The following is a 16,313-nucleotide window of genomic DNA, read 5'->3' on the forward strand; positions in this document are numbered from 1 at the left end:
GATTTTACCATTCTTGAGGGATGTGACCTTCCTTTGGACTTCTTTGGCCTTCTCTGTAGTATCACATTCAGTGTTCAGTGGACACTCAGTTATGTAGGTAGATATGTAGCTAGAAAACACTTTTGAGGGTTTCTGTTTTACATATTTCATATCTATTATAGTTTTTAACTTTCCCAGTTATTTGGTAAGGTAGGTTATTTATTTATTGAAACAGGGTCTCACTCTGTCCCCAAGGCTGAAGTACAGTGGTGCAATTATGGCTCACTGCAGCCTCAACCTCCTAGGCTTAAGCGATCCTCCTGCCTCAACCTTCCATGTAGTGGAGACCACAGATGCACACCACCATGCCTGGCTAGGTTTTTAAATTTTTTTTGTAGAGATGTGGTCTTGCTTTGTTGCCTAGGCTGGTCTTGAACTCCTGAGCTCAAGTGATTCTCCCGCCTTGGCCTCCTGAACTGTTGGGGTTACAGGCATGAGCCACCATGCCTGGCCATTATTATTATCTCTGTTTTACTGATCAGTAAACTAAGACTTAGAGGGAGAATTTGAACACAAATCTGATAGTAAGTAGGGGTAGAATTTAGATTCATGACTATTGACTCATAATTCTGTGTTCTTTCCCCTATGCCATTTTGCTTTTTAATTAATGTCATTGATATTTGACATCTCCTGATTACTTTATCTAGATTTGAAAATTCTAGAGAAACCACTGGCTTCATAGTATCTTGATGCAATTATCTCTAAATCCTCACCTAAAATACATTTTTAAGGTATTTACTTTGCTTAAGCTTTCACCAGTGACTTAAAACAATATATTGACTTCTGTTACAGAAAACAGAAGAAAGAATTGGTCGTTTTTACTGTTGCAGCATTGTGAAATATTTTTGTTATAAAATGTAGGTAATTTTTGTCTTTTCCAACAGGTGTGTATGTAATATAGATTGCAGTGGATACAGTTTTAATCCTGTGTGTGCTTCTGATGGGAGTTCCTATAATAATCCCTGTTTTGTTCGAGAAGCATCTTGTATAAAGCAAGAGCAAATTGATATAAGGCATCTTGGCCATTGCACAGGTAAAATCCATTTTATTTATTCAGAGACCCGTCTTTATTATTGTATGCATATAATCGTATTTGTACATTTGGTAGTATTTCAAATTGTAAAATGAGAAATCCTTGAAGCTTTATTTTCTTTTATTACTTCATATTTCAGAATTTATTTTTATTACTAATTTCGACTTTTTAAAAATTTATTTTCTTCTTCTCAAGACACAAACTGTGCTTCTTGGTTTTTATTTAGTTCTTGGTTGCTAGTTGATCCTAACATGAAATTATGAGTATTATTTATAGTTCTAAGGTCATCTCAAATTTGGAATGATAATAGCTGTTTAAGAGTTAGATAACTTATTTTAATTATAGTAAAACTATGTTATGGCCATAATTTGTTAAACCTCTTTTTTTTTTTTTTTTTTTTTTTTTGAGACGGAGTTTCGCTCTTGTTACCCAGGCTGGAGTGCAATGGCGCGACCTCGGCTCACCGCAACCTCCGCCTCCTGGGTTCAGGCAATTCTCCTGCCTCAACCTCCCGAGTAGCCGGGATTACAGGCACGCGCCACCATGCCCAGCTAATTTTTTGTATTTTTAGTAGAGACGGGGTTTCACCATGTTGACCAGGATGGTCTCGATCTCTTGACCTTGTGATCCACCCGCCTCGGCCTCCCAAAGTGCTGGGATTACAGGCGTGAGCCACCGCGCCCGGCCAAACCTCTTTTTATAGAACATAATAGTTTACTTTGTTTTCCAATTATCTGTGTCATTTTTCCCTGTACATATTATGTACGATTACAGATTTTGGTATGAAGTTAGAGAATGTAAAGAAAAATTATTGGTTTTAGCTTAAAATTCTTTTTGTCCTTCTTGCTTTATGTTTTAGCCTAGAAACCATGATACCATATAAGAAGGGAGTTTTTGTTTTCCACCCCTATTAGAAATATTCAGTCTCTAAAGCCAGAGGTTCTCAATCTTCTTTCCTCAATAATACTCAGATGAGCTGGGAAGACGGATCATTTCCTCAGTTACATATGTGGGCCTTGTGCATTCTCATGGAGTAGAATTGTACATCTTTCTTGCTTAGTAGTTCCCCACTTCTTCCCTTTTTAGACTTATTAAAGGGATATTATGCTTTTATCTGAACTAAGGGGAAAAGGTTGTAAGCCAAAATTTGGTACTTTATATTGGTAACAAATTATTTGTGACACACTACACAGTTGATCGCAGTACCTCTGATCTAAACTACCAGATTTTATGAGAGCTCACTCACTATTATGAGAACAGCAAGAGGGAAATCTGCCCCCACGATCTAGTCACTTTCCACAAGGCCCCTCTTCCAACATTGGGGATTATAATTAGACATGAGATTTGGGTGGGGACACAGACCCAAACCATATCAGTCAAGCTTGAGAGTTTAATTAAAATGCATCTTTTGGATTGATTGGTCCTTAAGTTTTGTCTTAGTCTCCTCTGTAATTTTTCATCCACAAACCTAATTATGTCTTTTCTTTGCCTCCCCAACTAGTATTGGGAAGCTTGTGCTTCTATACATGTGGTTATGGCTCATTTATAGTCTTCTCAGTCCATGTGCAGTTCTCAAATCAGGGGTCATTTTTTATAGTAAGTGTTTCATAACACAGCTGAGATTCCCCATTTATCTTAATCTGATGTTTCTAGGGAAACAGTGGCAGGAGAAGGTAAATCTTGAGGCAGTTGTCCTTTAGAGAAAGAAAGGGTTAACCCTTTATTCTCAGAGTATGTGTTGTTTTAGTTTGCATAGGAAAGAGTTTTTAAAGGAGGTGACATTGGAGCTGAAGTATAGATGAAATTGACTATTCATCATGCAAAGAGCACTTACACCTAGGATGCCTCGAGGCATTTAGAGAATGGTAGACAATGTGAACAGGGTAAGTGGACAGAGGTTAAGAAGAACTTGGAATAATTTGGAATTATTGGGAGTATCATGATATGACTTAACCATTGTGTATATCTTAATTTGAAAACCGTTTTCTCTTATAGATACAGATGACACTAGTTTGTTGGGAAAGAAAGATGATGGACTACAGTATCGACCAGATGTGAAAGGTACCGAATCATGCTTCTCCAAATTTTGGCCAACTATGGAAATATGGTCATTAGCTGTCCTTATTAGTTCTATTTCCATTATAAAAACACCCCTAACTTTGCTCTCTATAGTAATATACCTAACACAGTCAATTATTAGTATTAATAGTAACAGAAACAGTTGAAGCTCATCTCTTCATATGTAAGGTACTCTCATATATGCTTTCTTTGATTAAAATTTTTATTAAGATAATTTTAGATGTACACGTAGTTGTAAGAAGTTATACGAAAAGATCTCTCAATATGTTTTATAAAAATCCTCTTTACTCCTCTAGAATCTCCTGTTAACACTTGGCCTGTGCCCAGGTCTTTGAACCTTGTTCCTTTTGCCTGAAACTCTTTATTTCCTTTCCTGACTAATTCCTTCTTTTCCTTTTAATCTTAGCTTGGAGGTAATTTTCTTTTGGGAAATATCCCTTGACTCTGGAGCCTATATTAGGTGCCTTTCCTGTATACTCCCCTCTCTGAACACTTAGCCTACTCTATTATAACTGCCTTTTTATTTGTCTCTAACCCTCTCTGGGCTATGAGTTCTGTGAGGAGAGGAGAACCAGTCTATCATGTTCACTCTGTATCCCTAACCCTAGCAGAATATCTGGCACATAAGTAGGTACACTGTGCTTGTCTAAAGAGTGGACGCGGCTCAAAGAAGCAGTGGGTTGTATTTACACAAGGTCTCATGTAGTAGAGGTCAGAGCAGAGTCTGGATTCCAAATTCCTTGACTTCAAGGCCTTTGCTCTTCTTGCTTGTTTTCATATCCATTGTTTTGTTTGATTCTTATAACTGGTCTGGTAGGTAATGATCAATGGGAAGATTGAAGATCAGTGAGGTTGTATCTAGTTAACTAAAACAGGTCTATATCTTTGGCCTTCTAGACTAGCACCTCTATATAATTGCTGTATCACAGTGCATCATTTATCCATTTGTTTGGTTATACTATTAAAAGATATGTGATCTACATTTTATACCTAGTTTCTAAAAAATATGTAAAATGGGAGTGATAATAATACCTGTTTCATAGAGTTTCATAAAAACTAAATGAGATAATACATGTCAAGTGCTTTCAACAGTGTCGGACATACTCTTAAGTGTTCAACGATTGGTAGCTGTTATTATCATTGAGTAATTCGTTACTTCTCTTACTTGAATCATATCAAACCTGCATCAGTTATAACCGACAAGCTCCTGAGATATGTCTCCTATGTTGATAAAAAATGCTGTATTTAAAATAGAAAATCTCCTGTATTCTCATAGGAGACAAAATAGATCAGCTTCAGTTTTATTCACTATATTGATAGTACTTGACTAGAATAGGAAGGCTGTTTTTCAGTATTTGGAAGCTCATACTTAGGACAATTTGGAGAATTGTGTGTTCTGAAGCACTTGTATGCTGTTGATAATGGGCAATTTAGAGCCTAGGCCACTTTTGAGGTACTGAAAACCTTTTACACATAAGAATTGATCTCTAATTTAAATAAAATTATCATATTAGATATAATTTATTATGTACCTAATTTATATTGGTCATTTTACTGTTTGTGGTTAGAAAGATATCTAAAATATATGGATCTTTAAAGAGCTTATGATATAGTAAATGCAGATAACCAGCTTCTAACAAAGTAGAAATTGATTATTGCTATAAATGTAGTACAGTTTAAAAGTACAATGGGAATTCAGAAAAATCGAGATTAATCTTTGGTGGGGAACAGTGGGAATCTGTGAAATGTCATAGAAGAAGTGGAACTTGAATGAACCATGAAGGATGGTTAGGATTTGAACAGGAGTCAGAAGGATATATAAGGAGGATAGGAGAGCATGAGCATAGATATGCATACAACATTATGACAGGATGTGTTGGAGAAAGGTAAGGAATCCTTTGGGCTGGAGAGTAGGCGGCTTAAGAGGTAGAAGTGGAAGGCAAGGCTAGAAAGATAGCTTGGGGCCAGATTGTGTAGATTGTTGAATCATATGCTACTCTAGGGAATTTAGACTTTATTCGTGGGCAGTGGGGAATCATTAATATGTTTGAAAAAATCAAGGCTACAAAGTTAATCATTTGAAAGCATGATACCTGGCAGGAACATGGTGCTTATTATATACAGTGGAATGGAGGCAGAGATATCAGTTAGGTAAAGTCAAAAGAATAGACATCTGCTTAGATATGAGAGATAGAGAGTTAAAAATGACTTAAGACTTCAAGCTCAGATGACTTAGATGATGAATTCTGTTCACAGAACTAAGGATATTATGGGTAGGTAAAGGTTTTTGGAATAAGGTAAAGGAGGAGTTGATAGTGGAGGTGATTGATTGTATTTTAGAGTTTGAGGTGCTTGTGGAACTCATCCAGATTACTTTGTTCAGTATAAATTTGTGAGTCAATCTTTGGATATAGAGGTGATAACTGAAGCCACAAGAATGAATGAGAGAGAGTTATATTATCTGGTATAGTAGCTACTGGCCACATGTAGCTATTTAAATTTAAAATCAACTTGGACAACATGGTGAGACCTTGTCTTTAAACAAAATTAACCGGGTATGGTGGTATGTGCTATGGTCCCAGCTATTCAGGTGGCTGTCTTGGAGGATGGCTAGAGCCCAGGGGTCGAGGCTGCAATGAACTGAGATTGCACCATTACACTAAGCCTTGGTGACAAGGCAAGCTCTGTTTCAAAAAAAAAAAAATTAAAAGTATACTAGCCCTGTTTCATATGTTCAGTAGCCACATATGACCGGTGACTACCATATGGGACAGCACAGATGTAGAACATTTTTAGAGCTGAAGAAAGTTCTGTTGGACAGCACTATTATTTAGAAAGAAGAGAAGGCCCAACTTGGGATGAAGCAGAAAGAGGACTGAGAGGAAGAAAATCAAGAAGAGTACATAGAAGCTACAAGGGAAAAGAAGGCCAGTAGCTTAAAAGGCTACAGAAAGGTATTAGAAGACCAGGACTAAACTATGCTTGAATTGGAAGACAAGGGGATCATTGGCAATCTTGGACCAAGGAGTTTCTTTCATGAAAGATAAAAGATGATACCCAAATTGTAAAAATGTTCTCCTAGGACATAGAGGTTAAAAGGTAACTCTGTTTTTATTGTATTAATTTATTTATTTTTGCCTCATTTGCTTTTTGTTGTTGTTGTTCTCACACCATTTATAGGAGGCCCTTAGTAAATATCCACGTCTGCAACACACAGCCAAGATTGGGTAGGTAAGGCAGTGATTTGGGGGTGGAGGCTGCAAAGTGAAAAGCAGGAACACAATACCAGCAAGAAGCTGAAAAGATGGGAAGATAGTGCTCAATAAGAAATGTCTTTTAAAGCTTAGCTCCTAGAGAAGAGTGCTTGTGAAACGGAGTATTTGTATGGCTAGAATAGCCGCTGAATTAAAGCTTTTCTTGGGCTGTCAGAAAACCTGTGGTAAATATTGAAATTGGGGTGTTAGAAGCTCTATTGTAGATGCTAAAGTCATAAAGGATATGATGATTGAGCAGGAGTTGTATGGGAGATGGGTATGTGACATTTAGAAAACTTACATCTGTGATACATAAACAGAATAGTATAATAAACCCGGCCGGGCGCGGTGGCTCACACCTGTAATCTCAGCACTTTGGGAGGCTGAGGCGGGTGGATCACGAGGTCAAGAGATCGAGACCATCCTGGTCAACATGGTGAAACCCCGTCTCTACTAAAAATACAAAAAATTAGCTGGGCATGGTGGCGCATGCCTGTAATCCCAGCTACTCAGGAGGCTGAGGCAGGAGAATTGCCTGAACCCAGGAGGCGGAGGTTGCGGTGAGCCGAGATCACGCCATTGCACTCCAGCCTGGGTAACAAGAGCAAAACTCTGACTCAAAATAAATAAATAAATAAATAAATAAATAAACCCTCATATACCCAGAACCCACCTTCAACAGTTGTTAGCATTATCATTCTTTGTCGCTATACCTCCACCCATGTGATTATCATTATTCTTATTTTATAGTTTTTAAAGGTGTAATTTATAGCACTGAAATGCACACATCTTGACCAATGGATGCACCTCACATATATCACATCTTATATTGATACCATTTCCATCACACAGGAAGTTCCTTTATGGCATATGTCATTTTAATGTGACCATTTTGATTCAAAGATATGCTCATATAGCCTATAATGTAACCATACCACCGTTTTTATTATTATGAAGACATTCTCACTTCGTTCCTGAGCTCCACCTTGTCCCAACCCCCTCCCCATCTTTGGTCTCGTCCTTGAGCCTCATTAGTCTTGCCTCCTGCTTCTGGCCAGGGATACCTGAGATATCGAGATACTGATATCATTTCCATTACTGGTGACTGTTTCAGTCAAGGTCTTTTGATATGCCCTTTTAAAAATGATTTTGACAAATGTGCCTCATCAAAGGGAAAGACTATGAGCCGGGTGCTAAGATCAATGAAGGAAATCAGAGAATGTCATGGAGTGTGGTGGAGTGGAGAGTCATACAGAGGATGATTAGCAGGCTCCTAAGAGAGTAAGGTGGTGGGGAGCTGAGGGTGGAATGCTGGCCTGGAAGTGACAGTGGTAAACACATCAGGGGAAGAGGGAAGGAAGGGAATCTAGGAAGTAATGTCGTCTTGGTACATCAGGAAGATGAAAGGAGTATTTACTAAGGGAGTAGTTAAGGAGGTAGATAAACTTATTCATATTAAAAAGGTGTTTCTCTTGGCAGAGTGAGCAGGCTTGGAAAGGAAGAATCAGGGCTGGTATGGAGAATAGTGCGGTTTAGAATTGGGAGAGTCGGGGGCATTGGAGTATGGGTAGGAGTTTATATAGAGGAAGACAGTTCCTTAATGGAGTCCAAGCAGACTGTGGTTAGGGAAGAATAAGTGGAGGAATATGTTAGTGATGATAGTTGGGGGGCTGCAGGGTAGCGTATTTTGAATTTTTTTTTAACTATGGAGATTTAAAGAAATAATGAGCCCTAGGGTTACTGATGCAGTGTTGATATAGTTGTGGCCTCAGCAGTTTACCTTCCAGGTACATGTCTCCATTGCTAATAGCAACTCCTCATGCTTTGGCTGTAGATTGGTGAACCAGGACAGATAGTTAGTGGAACAAGCCTTTGCAGATAAGCCATCTGGCACCGGGTTTTCTCATAACATTATCCCTTAGAACCATAACTATCCTTTGTATTTGAAAACACTGCAGCTGGTGGTGGAATTGTTTCTGAATGCCTCTGTGGGTGAAAGGAGCCATTTGGTGACAAAGTATATTTTTTATATTATACACACACGCGCACGTGCATGTGCACGCGTGCGCGCGCGCGCGCACACACACACACACACACACACATTGTTCAGAAACTAGCAGTTGCAGTTGTTCTTGGAGCCTGTCACCACTTGCCTAAGAGCTTGTTTAGGCAGGATCGTTCTGTGCTCAGCTCTTACTGTGTGCAGGTTCCATCTCTGCTGTGGTTTCTGAAACCATGGTATGTTACATCTTCTGAGCCTTTTTATCTTTCCTTTTTGAAGTTAGTTAATTTACTTGGCCTGGAGAGCAGGTACTTGGCCATTCTGCTCTTTATCTTTTCCTACACATCTCCTAGGATAGTTTGGAGAAATGATACTGTAATGGCTAAGAGCTTGCCCTCTGGAGTCAGGCCTGGTCTATGCCTAATAGCTGTGTGTCTTGATTTCTCTGAGCCTCATTGATCACATCTGTAATTAGGGGCAGTAATAGCTACTACCTAAGATCACTCTGAATATTAAACACTATGTTACTGTGTTCATTATCAAAGTTATTATGGTTATTTTTAATACTTTTTTTTCTAGTTTCATGTTCAGTAACCTGGCTGTGCTCAACAGCCTCACCATTGGTGAGTTAGTTATCTGTCTTGCTATTTAATATTACGGTTCATATGTAACATCAGTAGGATATTCTTTCACTTAACAGTTATTAAGCAAGTGCTCTACTGTATGTCAGGTGCTTTCACATATTTGTGTTATTTAGTCCTCATAACAGCCAAGTTTATCCTCATTCTGCAGATGAAGAAGCTGAAACTGCAGGAGTTTTGCCCATATAGAATGGCAGAACAGGGACTAGAATTCCGACTTTCTGACCCTAAGTGCTGCTCCTTCCCTTTGTACCACGATTCCACAATTCTTTTGTGCCTCCTGCTTTCTTAATTACTTCCAGATATTTAATATCCTCTGAGCTATTACCTTGGTGAACCTTAGTGTTTGTGCTCTAGCCTAGATCTTTTTCCAAGCACTAGTTTCATATATTCAGTTGCCTAGTGGGTCTTTGTATTTTTTTGTTTTGCCATTGCTTCAAATTTCTGGAGCTACCATAGTGCCTGGAACATGATAGATGCTTAAAAAAATACTTTTTGAATGGAGATCTAAATTTGACCTCAGCTTACTACATTGCCTCTACAGAGTCCCAATCATTAGGCTCATGTTTAGAGTCATTTTTTACGTAATTCTGTATTACGAGGATTTTCCGTAAAGAGGACAGTTTTGTTCTACTAAACACTTAAATGTACAGGGGTTAGTGCTGGATACCACTCTTCAAGATAGTTATAAATAATTGTTTGAATAGGGGTGGGAATGGAGAAATTCAAGCTTAAAAATAAAAGATTGGTCAGCAGTGTGGAGAGGGCATAAAAGATATGGGGAAGTCTACATAAAGTTGAAGTGAGATTTCATTCAATATAAGGAAAATCTGATGATATTGGAATGAACTGTATTATGAGTTCTGGAAGTGTTCAAGTAGACATAGGATCTGAGGGTTATAAAACTAAAGAGATTCCTTTATCAAACTAGATGGCCTCCAAAGACCCTTCCAGACCTGAGTTTCTGAGCTCATTCACTTTTCAAAACGTCTTCAAACCATGTTTTTTTTTTTTTTTTTTTTTTTGGCTACTATCTATTCCTACTACTGAGCTTTAGCTGTTGCCTAGGGTGGAGTGCAGTGGCACAATCTCAGCTCACTGCAACTTCCACCTCCTGGGTTCAAGCGACTCTTGGCCTCAGTCTCCTGAGTAGCTGGGATTACAGGTGTGCACCACCATACCCAGCTAATGGATTATATACTAACCTTTTAATTGGTCACCTGAAATATATATGGTCTTCCTAGTTCCCCTGCCTCATTATCTTGTATGTTGATATCCAGTTAATTATTTTGACATCTTTATTGAGATACCATTTACATGCCATTAAGTTCACCTGTTTCAAGTATACAATTCAGTGTTTTTTTAGTATATTTACAGAGTTGTTAAAGTGTTATCATAATCTAATTTTAGAATATTTTCTTCACCCCTAAAGGAACCTCCTCACTCCCCATTTGCTTAACCACCAGCTCTAGGCAGCTACTGTAAACTACTTTTCATGTAAAACCCGGCTTTCCTTGTGCGGCTCTTCAAAAGGCCTTTATCTTCCTTGTACATACGATGAAGAAAACATTCTCACCTGGAATTCAAATTTTTTCATAATCTAGTTTCAGCCTACTTTTCCAACTTTGACATCTACCCTTCCCCAGTCTGAATGTATCACTCTACATAGGTTGCTACTCTTTGTTCTTGAGAATGCTATATGCATTATACCTTCTCTTTGGCTTCTCCCACTCCTCTGTCTAAATCTATTTATGCTTTGAGTCTTGAGTCCTACCCTGTCAATAATCAATAAATCTTTTAGCCTACAATGAGTTCTCCTTTCAATTTGAACTTCCTTGGCACCTAATGTTATAAAACCATCTTTTGCCATTTAATTGTAAACTGCCCCATGGGTCCTCTTCCCTTGTGTTATTCACCTTTTTATATGTATATGTTGATTTTCTAAATTGATTGTAAGCGTCTTGGGGGCAAGGACCATGCATGCTCTTTCTTTATATTCTCTGTAGCTTAGCTGAGCATGCAGCTATGCCCAGAAATAGTATTTATGTCTAATGGGATGAATAATGTTGGCATTGAGTGGAATATTAGACTTCGTGAATTTGTACGTTGTCACAGGGTTCAAAGCCTTATTAGACATGTTCATGTTTTATATAGCTTCACTTTGCCTATAGCTTGATATCATATTCTTTCATTAAATTATTCAGTATATGTTTATTTGTGTCATGCTTTTTCTATTAATTTCTCAAAACCTTGTTTTTAATGTAGTTAACTTTCTCTGTTTTCACCTAGCTGAGTCCTCTGATAGCTTTCAGCTCTGCATTATTTTTGAAATTCTTTGCCGTTTAAAGAACTCTCTTATGGTAGATTAGTACGTTACCACAGCCTCTACAGACCTGCACAGTCCTATTGCTATATGCGCTCTAGGACTTTATTATCATAGGTTGGTGCATAACGTTAGTCTCTGTAGGTCTGTTGTTACACACTTTCATGGCCATGTTCTGAGAAATGCTATGGGAGATGACTGCTTTCCTCAGTTTACTTGTGGCCTGATTGGTAATGTAGAGTAGCAGTTTTAGTTTGAAACTGTAGCAAGAAAAGTACATTTGATTTCCGTTATTTGGCTTCTGACAAACTATTTCTCATTAAAGCTAAATTACTTTAGGAAAGTCTTCTGCTTGGATCACAAATATTAAAAAATAAAAGATATGTTAATTAAGGTTTGACCTCTTGTGAAACACAGGATAGGACTACTACAAACAGTCCGGTTCACTAAGGGATTCAAGATGGAAACCTTTAATTGGATAATAATTTTGTCAATGGAAAACAACAAAGTTATAATTTATAACTATTTTTTTGTCTCTTTAGCAGGAGAAAATTAGAATTTATTCATTTAACAAACATTTGTTGAGCATGTAACAATACTTGGTAATATTTATTTATCAAGTACTTATTGTTTTCCAGTCACTGTTTTAAGTTCTATACACACTTATATTCTTAATACATGAAATGTATTATCTCATTTAGGCCTCAAAACAACCCTACAAGAAGCAGACATCATTGTCATCTTCATTTCTCAGATGAAGAAACTGAGGGCCAGAAATGGTTAAGTAACTGCCTTTTGGTCACACAGCTAGAGAGTGTTGTAACTAGGATTCAAACCTAGGCAGTCTGACTCTAGAGCTGTGTTCTTAGCCATTGTATGTACTACATGCTAAGTGTTAGGAGTTATACAGAAATGAAAAACACAAGCAGCTAGATTCTTAAGGAGCTCACAATCTTATGGTAGAGGCTGACTTAAAAAACCCAAATAGCAATAAAACAGGCAGTATCGTGAGTGTTATAATAAAGGAGTAATTGCTCAGAATCATAGCAACTCAGAAGAGGGGCTGATTTCTTTTTCCATGGCAGAATTATAGTCTGGGAGCTAGATGAGACGTTATAAGCCCTTTGAGGACAGAATATGTTTTCCCAGCACCTAGCAGAATACCCGGCATGTACAAGATGATCAGTAGATGATAAATTAGTGATCTGTTTTGCACTTTCCGGTGTGATAGATACTAGGCTTGTGTGGCTCTTGAGCACTTGAAATGTGGCTAGTCAGAATTTAGATATTTTGTGGGTGTAAAATATCAGAATTTAGAGACTTATTTTAAAAATTAAAAATATCTCAATTTTTAATATTGGTAATATGTAAAAATGATATTTATTGGCTATATTGGGTGAAATTATATGATTAAAATTTATTTACTTGTTTCTATTTACTTTTTAAAATCTGGGCTACTAGAAAATATAAAATTACATATGTGTCTTGTATTATACCTATGTTGGGTAGTGCTGGTCTCATTCAGCTCCTTCAGAGAGAAGTGATTTGAATGAGGCCAAAAAGCAGTAAGGACATTTTTAAAATTGAGAATTTATATATAAGGTTCCCTGACTTTTGGATCTGTTCTCTTTCTAGGCATAAATTAAATTAGTACAATGTAAATATATACACTTTGAGGAAAAATAACATCATTTTGGTCTGGTTTCTCTCTGCCTTAGTTCCACTGTCCCTGAGCTTAATAATCATTAAGGTTTTTTCCTGTCTATATGTAAATTTTGATCCTCAGAAAACACCTTTTATTTATATTTTGGGGAGATAGGCCCTGTGATGTTAGATGATGTGCTATATAAATAGCTGGTTGTTTTGATAGTATTGTACATGCATTTGTTATCTCCCTCATTTCTCTCAAAACTGCATGAAATGTAGGTCCTATTATTCTGAATTTACAGTTATGAAGTCTCAGGTTTACGAGGGTAGTATGCTGAAGGTACAGCTGTAGTGCACAGAATCTGTGTAAGATAGAAACGGCAGGAAGCCTGGGGATTTTTCCTGCACATGGACAGGCCTGTAAATATCGGGGAACTATGGGTCCATGGAGCTTAGGATTAATGTACTGGTACATATGCCAAAAAAAAGGTACAAAAACCCATTCCCAAATTTATTTGTGTATGTGTGTGTGCTTATGTGCATGTGTGATGACTAATGAGTAAATTAATCTGATTGATTTTGAAGACCAAGTTTCTATGTTTCCATCTTTCCTGACCCATTCCATCTCTCCTTCTTGACTCTCTTCATTTTCTTCACTTCAGTTCAGTTCAAATCATTAAACCTAAGTCTGAGCAGGTGTTCATCAACATGTTGACAGTTTTTTTGGAGGTTGAGATCTCAGGTTATTTTGAATTTCTTTTTTAACTTCTATATTATTTGAATTTTTAAAATAATGATCATATACTAAGAAAAACTATATGAAAAGAACAGCAAAGCTATTTCACTTGGGAAAAAAATCAATATGCTTGATAATTTTCATTCCAAAAATAAACCTTTCACCCTAAAATTTCAGAATCTCATAACTTGCTCTCTGTCATTCAGTGTTCTTTGGCCTCAATTTCATAACCCTCAAATAAATGATTAAGTTCATTCCCCAAAAGCCAATTCTAAATATAACATCTCTCTGTCACAGAGGTGAACTTTCTTCTAGAGTTAGCATTTATTTCTTTAGAAAAGATGTTTGGTTTTCTTTGCCAGATTGTTTTTAAACAACAGTAACTCCTAGCGGTCACATCCTGCAAATATTTTTAAATGCTTTGAATCTACACAGTTTACTTTCTGTGTTTATGGCATAATAGGAATTAGAAGGGACTCTGGATCTTATCTAACCCTTTATCTGAAAAATTCCCTTTTCAAATTGCCCAGTAGGTGGTTGACAGGGGGTGAATTTATTTGCTGTTTCAGAACTTTCGAAAAGTCTGTATTTTTCAGCTTGCATTTCATTGTTGAACCATCTGGTTTATGTTCTTTTAAGATGCTAGTGATCAAAGAGAAGATGTTTATATTGGAAACCACATGCCTTGCCCTGAAAACCTCAATGGTTACTGCATCCATGGAAAATGTGAATTCATCTATTCTACTCAGAAGGCTTCTTGTAGGTAAGTCAATGCCTCTAGATCAGTGGTGAGCATTTTTTTCATCAATGATTGTTGCTCTATAGAAGGGAATCAAATATAGACTAAATATTACAAAAAAGTAGTGTTTATTTGTAGTAGACAAGTAAAAAATCAGCAGCATCATTGGGGAAAAAAAACTGGCAAGTAATATGCAGAAAACAAAACCAATTTTTTTTAGGGCTTTGAGATTATAGGCTTAACATTTTAAATATAATATACATTTTTTAATATAAAAAACAAATGTGCCATATTTTAACACTATTTTGGTTTTTACGCAATCTGTCACAAGGTGGTTGAGGGACTAAAGACTATATTAAGAACAGAGAACATGTAACTCAAAATATGTGCCAAAATAGATTTCTAAAAATAATGGGATGGGGGTGAAGAACCAGGTATGAATTGAGAGATGGAAAGGGCATAAATCCTCAACTCCCTGATTCCAGACAGGTTATGTAACTTGTTCAAGGTCAACAGCAAGTTAGAAATAGAGCTGAAAAAAAAAAACGGAGTCTCAGACTTTCTGATACCCAACCTAATGAACTTAGTGTTTTTTGGGGCTCTTGCGTGTCTGCGGATACACCTTTTTGCTGCTGCTGCTAGGAGCTCATCATCTACTTGACATTGGTCCAGCTGAACAGGTGATGTTTCTATAGACAGAGAGACATTGCTGTCATTTTGCTCACCCTTGCCTCCTGGAATTTGACCAGATCCTTTTTTCCTTTCTTAGTCAACACATCAAATCATGGAGAAACATTATACTTTTCTTTTGCTCTGTCCACCTAGAAGCCAGTGAATCTTTCTTTCCAAAAAATAAGAAGAAGCAATTGAAAATCCAGTCTCCTGGATCCTTCTACTTCTTTAGCTCCCTGCTCCTGTTTTTTTCCCTCCCTCTCCTCCTGCTTAAATAACAAGAAACAAAACAAAACACTGTAAATTGTTAATGGTTGAATAGTTCTTTGTTAAGACTTTTGCTTTTTCCTGATTGAAAGTTCTCCTTGTCTTTGAAGGGGCTCTCCTCCTCCTCCTCTTCTTTTTTTTTTGTGAACATTTAAAAAATTCAGCTGTATGAACAATAACAGACCAGGTTTTCTTTTCTTTTGTTTTGCTTTTTTTTTTTTTTAAGACAGAGTCTTGCTGTGTTGCCCAGACTTGGAGTACAGTGGTGCGATCTTGGCTCACTGCAACCGTGGCTTCCCGGGTTCAAATGATTCTTCTGCCTCAGCCTCACAATTAGCTGGGATTACAGGCACATGCCACCATGCCCAGCTAATTTTATACATACATATATATACATATAATTTTTAAATTTTATTTTTTTTGAGACAGAGTCTTGCTCTGTCGCCAGGCTGGAGTGCAGAGCATGATCTTGGCTTACCTTCAACCTCCACCTCCCAGGTTCAAGTGATTCTCCTGCCTCAGCCTCCCGAGTAGCTGGGACTACAGGCGCGCATGCCCCCATGCCCAGCTAAGTTTTGTATTTTTAGTAGAGATGGAGTTTCAACATGTTGGCCAGGATGGTTTTGATCTCTTGACCTCATGATCTGCCCATCTCAGCCTCCCAGAGTGCTGGGATTACAGGCATGATCCACCCTGCTTGGCCTAATTTTTTTTTTTTTTTGCATTTTTAGTAGAAATGGGGTTTTGCCTTGTTGCCCAGGCTGGCCTTGAACTCCTGAGCTCAGTCACTTTACCTGCCTCAGCCTCCCAGAGTGCTAGGATAATAGGTGTGAGCCACTGCTCCTGGCCCAGGCCAGTTTTTTTTTTTTTTTTTTTTTTTG

At 37.5% G+C, this 16,313-nt stretch overlaps 1 protein-coding gene and 1 long non-coding RNA gene across 3 annotated transcripts in view; one reads left to right on the forward strand and one right to left on the reverse strand.

Moving 5' to 3' along the window:
* TMEFF1 (transmembrane protein with EGF like and two follistatin like domains 1) overlaps positions 1-16,313 on the forward strand; it is a 104,140-nt gene that overhangs the window by 73,004 nt on the left and 14,823 nt on the right. For both annotated transcript variants that reach the window (XM_032240200.1, XM_032240201.1), the window contains exons 6-8: positions 924-1,072; positions 3,068-3,133; positions 14,394-14,517. In XM_032240200.1, the coding sequence (XP_032096091.1) occupies positions 924-1,072; positions 3,068-3,133; positions 14,394-14,517 (339 nt within the window). The remainder of the gene's footprint in view (positions 1-923; positions 1,073-3,067; positions 3,134-14,393; positions 14,518-16,313) is intronic.
* Positions 729-16,313, reverse strand: part of LOC116524775 — a 20,941-nt gene continuing 5,356 nt past the window's right edge. Inside the window, exon 3 of the long non-coding RNA XR_004257484.1 lies at positions 729-740. This is a non-coding gene — a long non-coding RNA (uncharacterized LOC116524775). The remainder of the gene's footprint in view (positions 741-16,313) is intronic.

This window comes from Sapajus apella, unplaced genomic scaffold (genome assembly GCF_009761245.1).
Source record: "Sapajus apella isolate SASKATOON/1434 unplaced genomic scaffold, GSC_monkey_1.0 scaffold46, whole genome shotgun sequence".
Taxonomy (NCBI): Eukaryota; Metazoa; Chordata; class Mammalia; order Primates; family Cebidae; genus Sapajus; species Sapajus apella.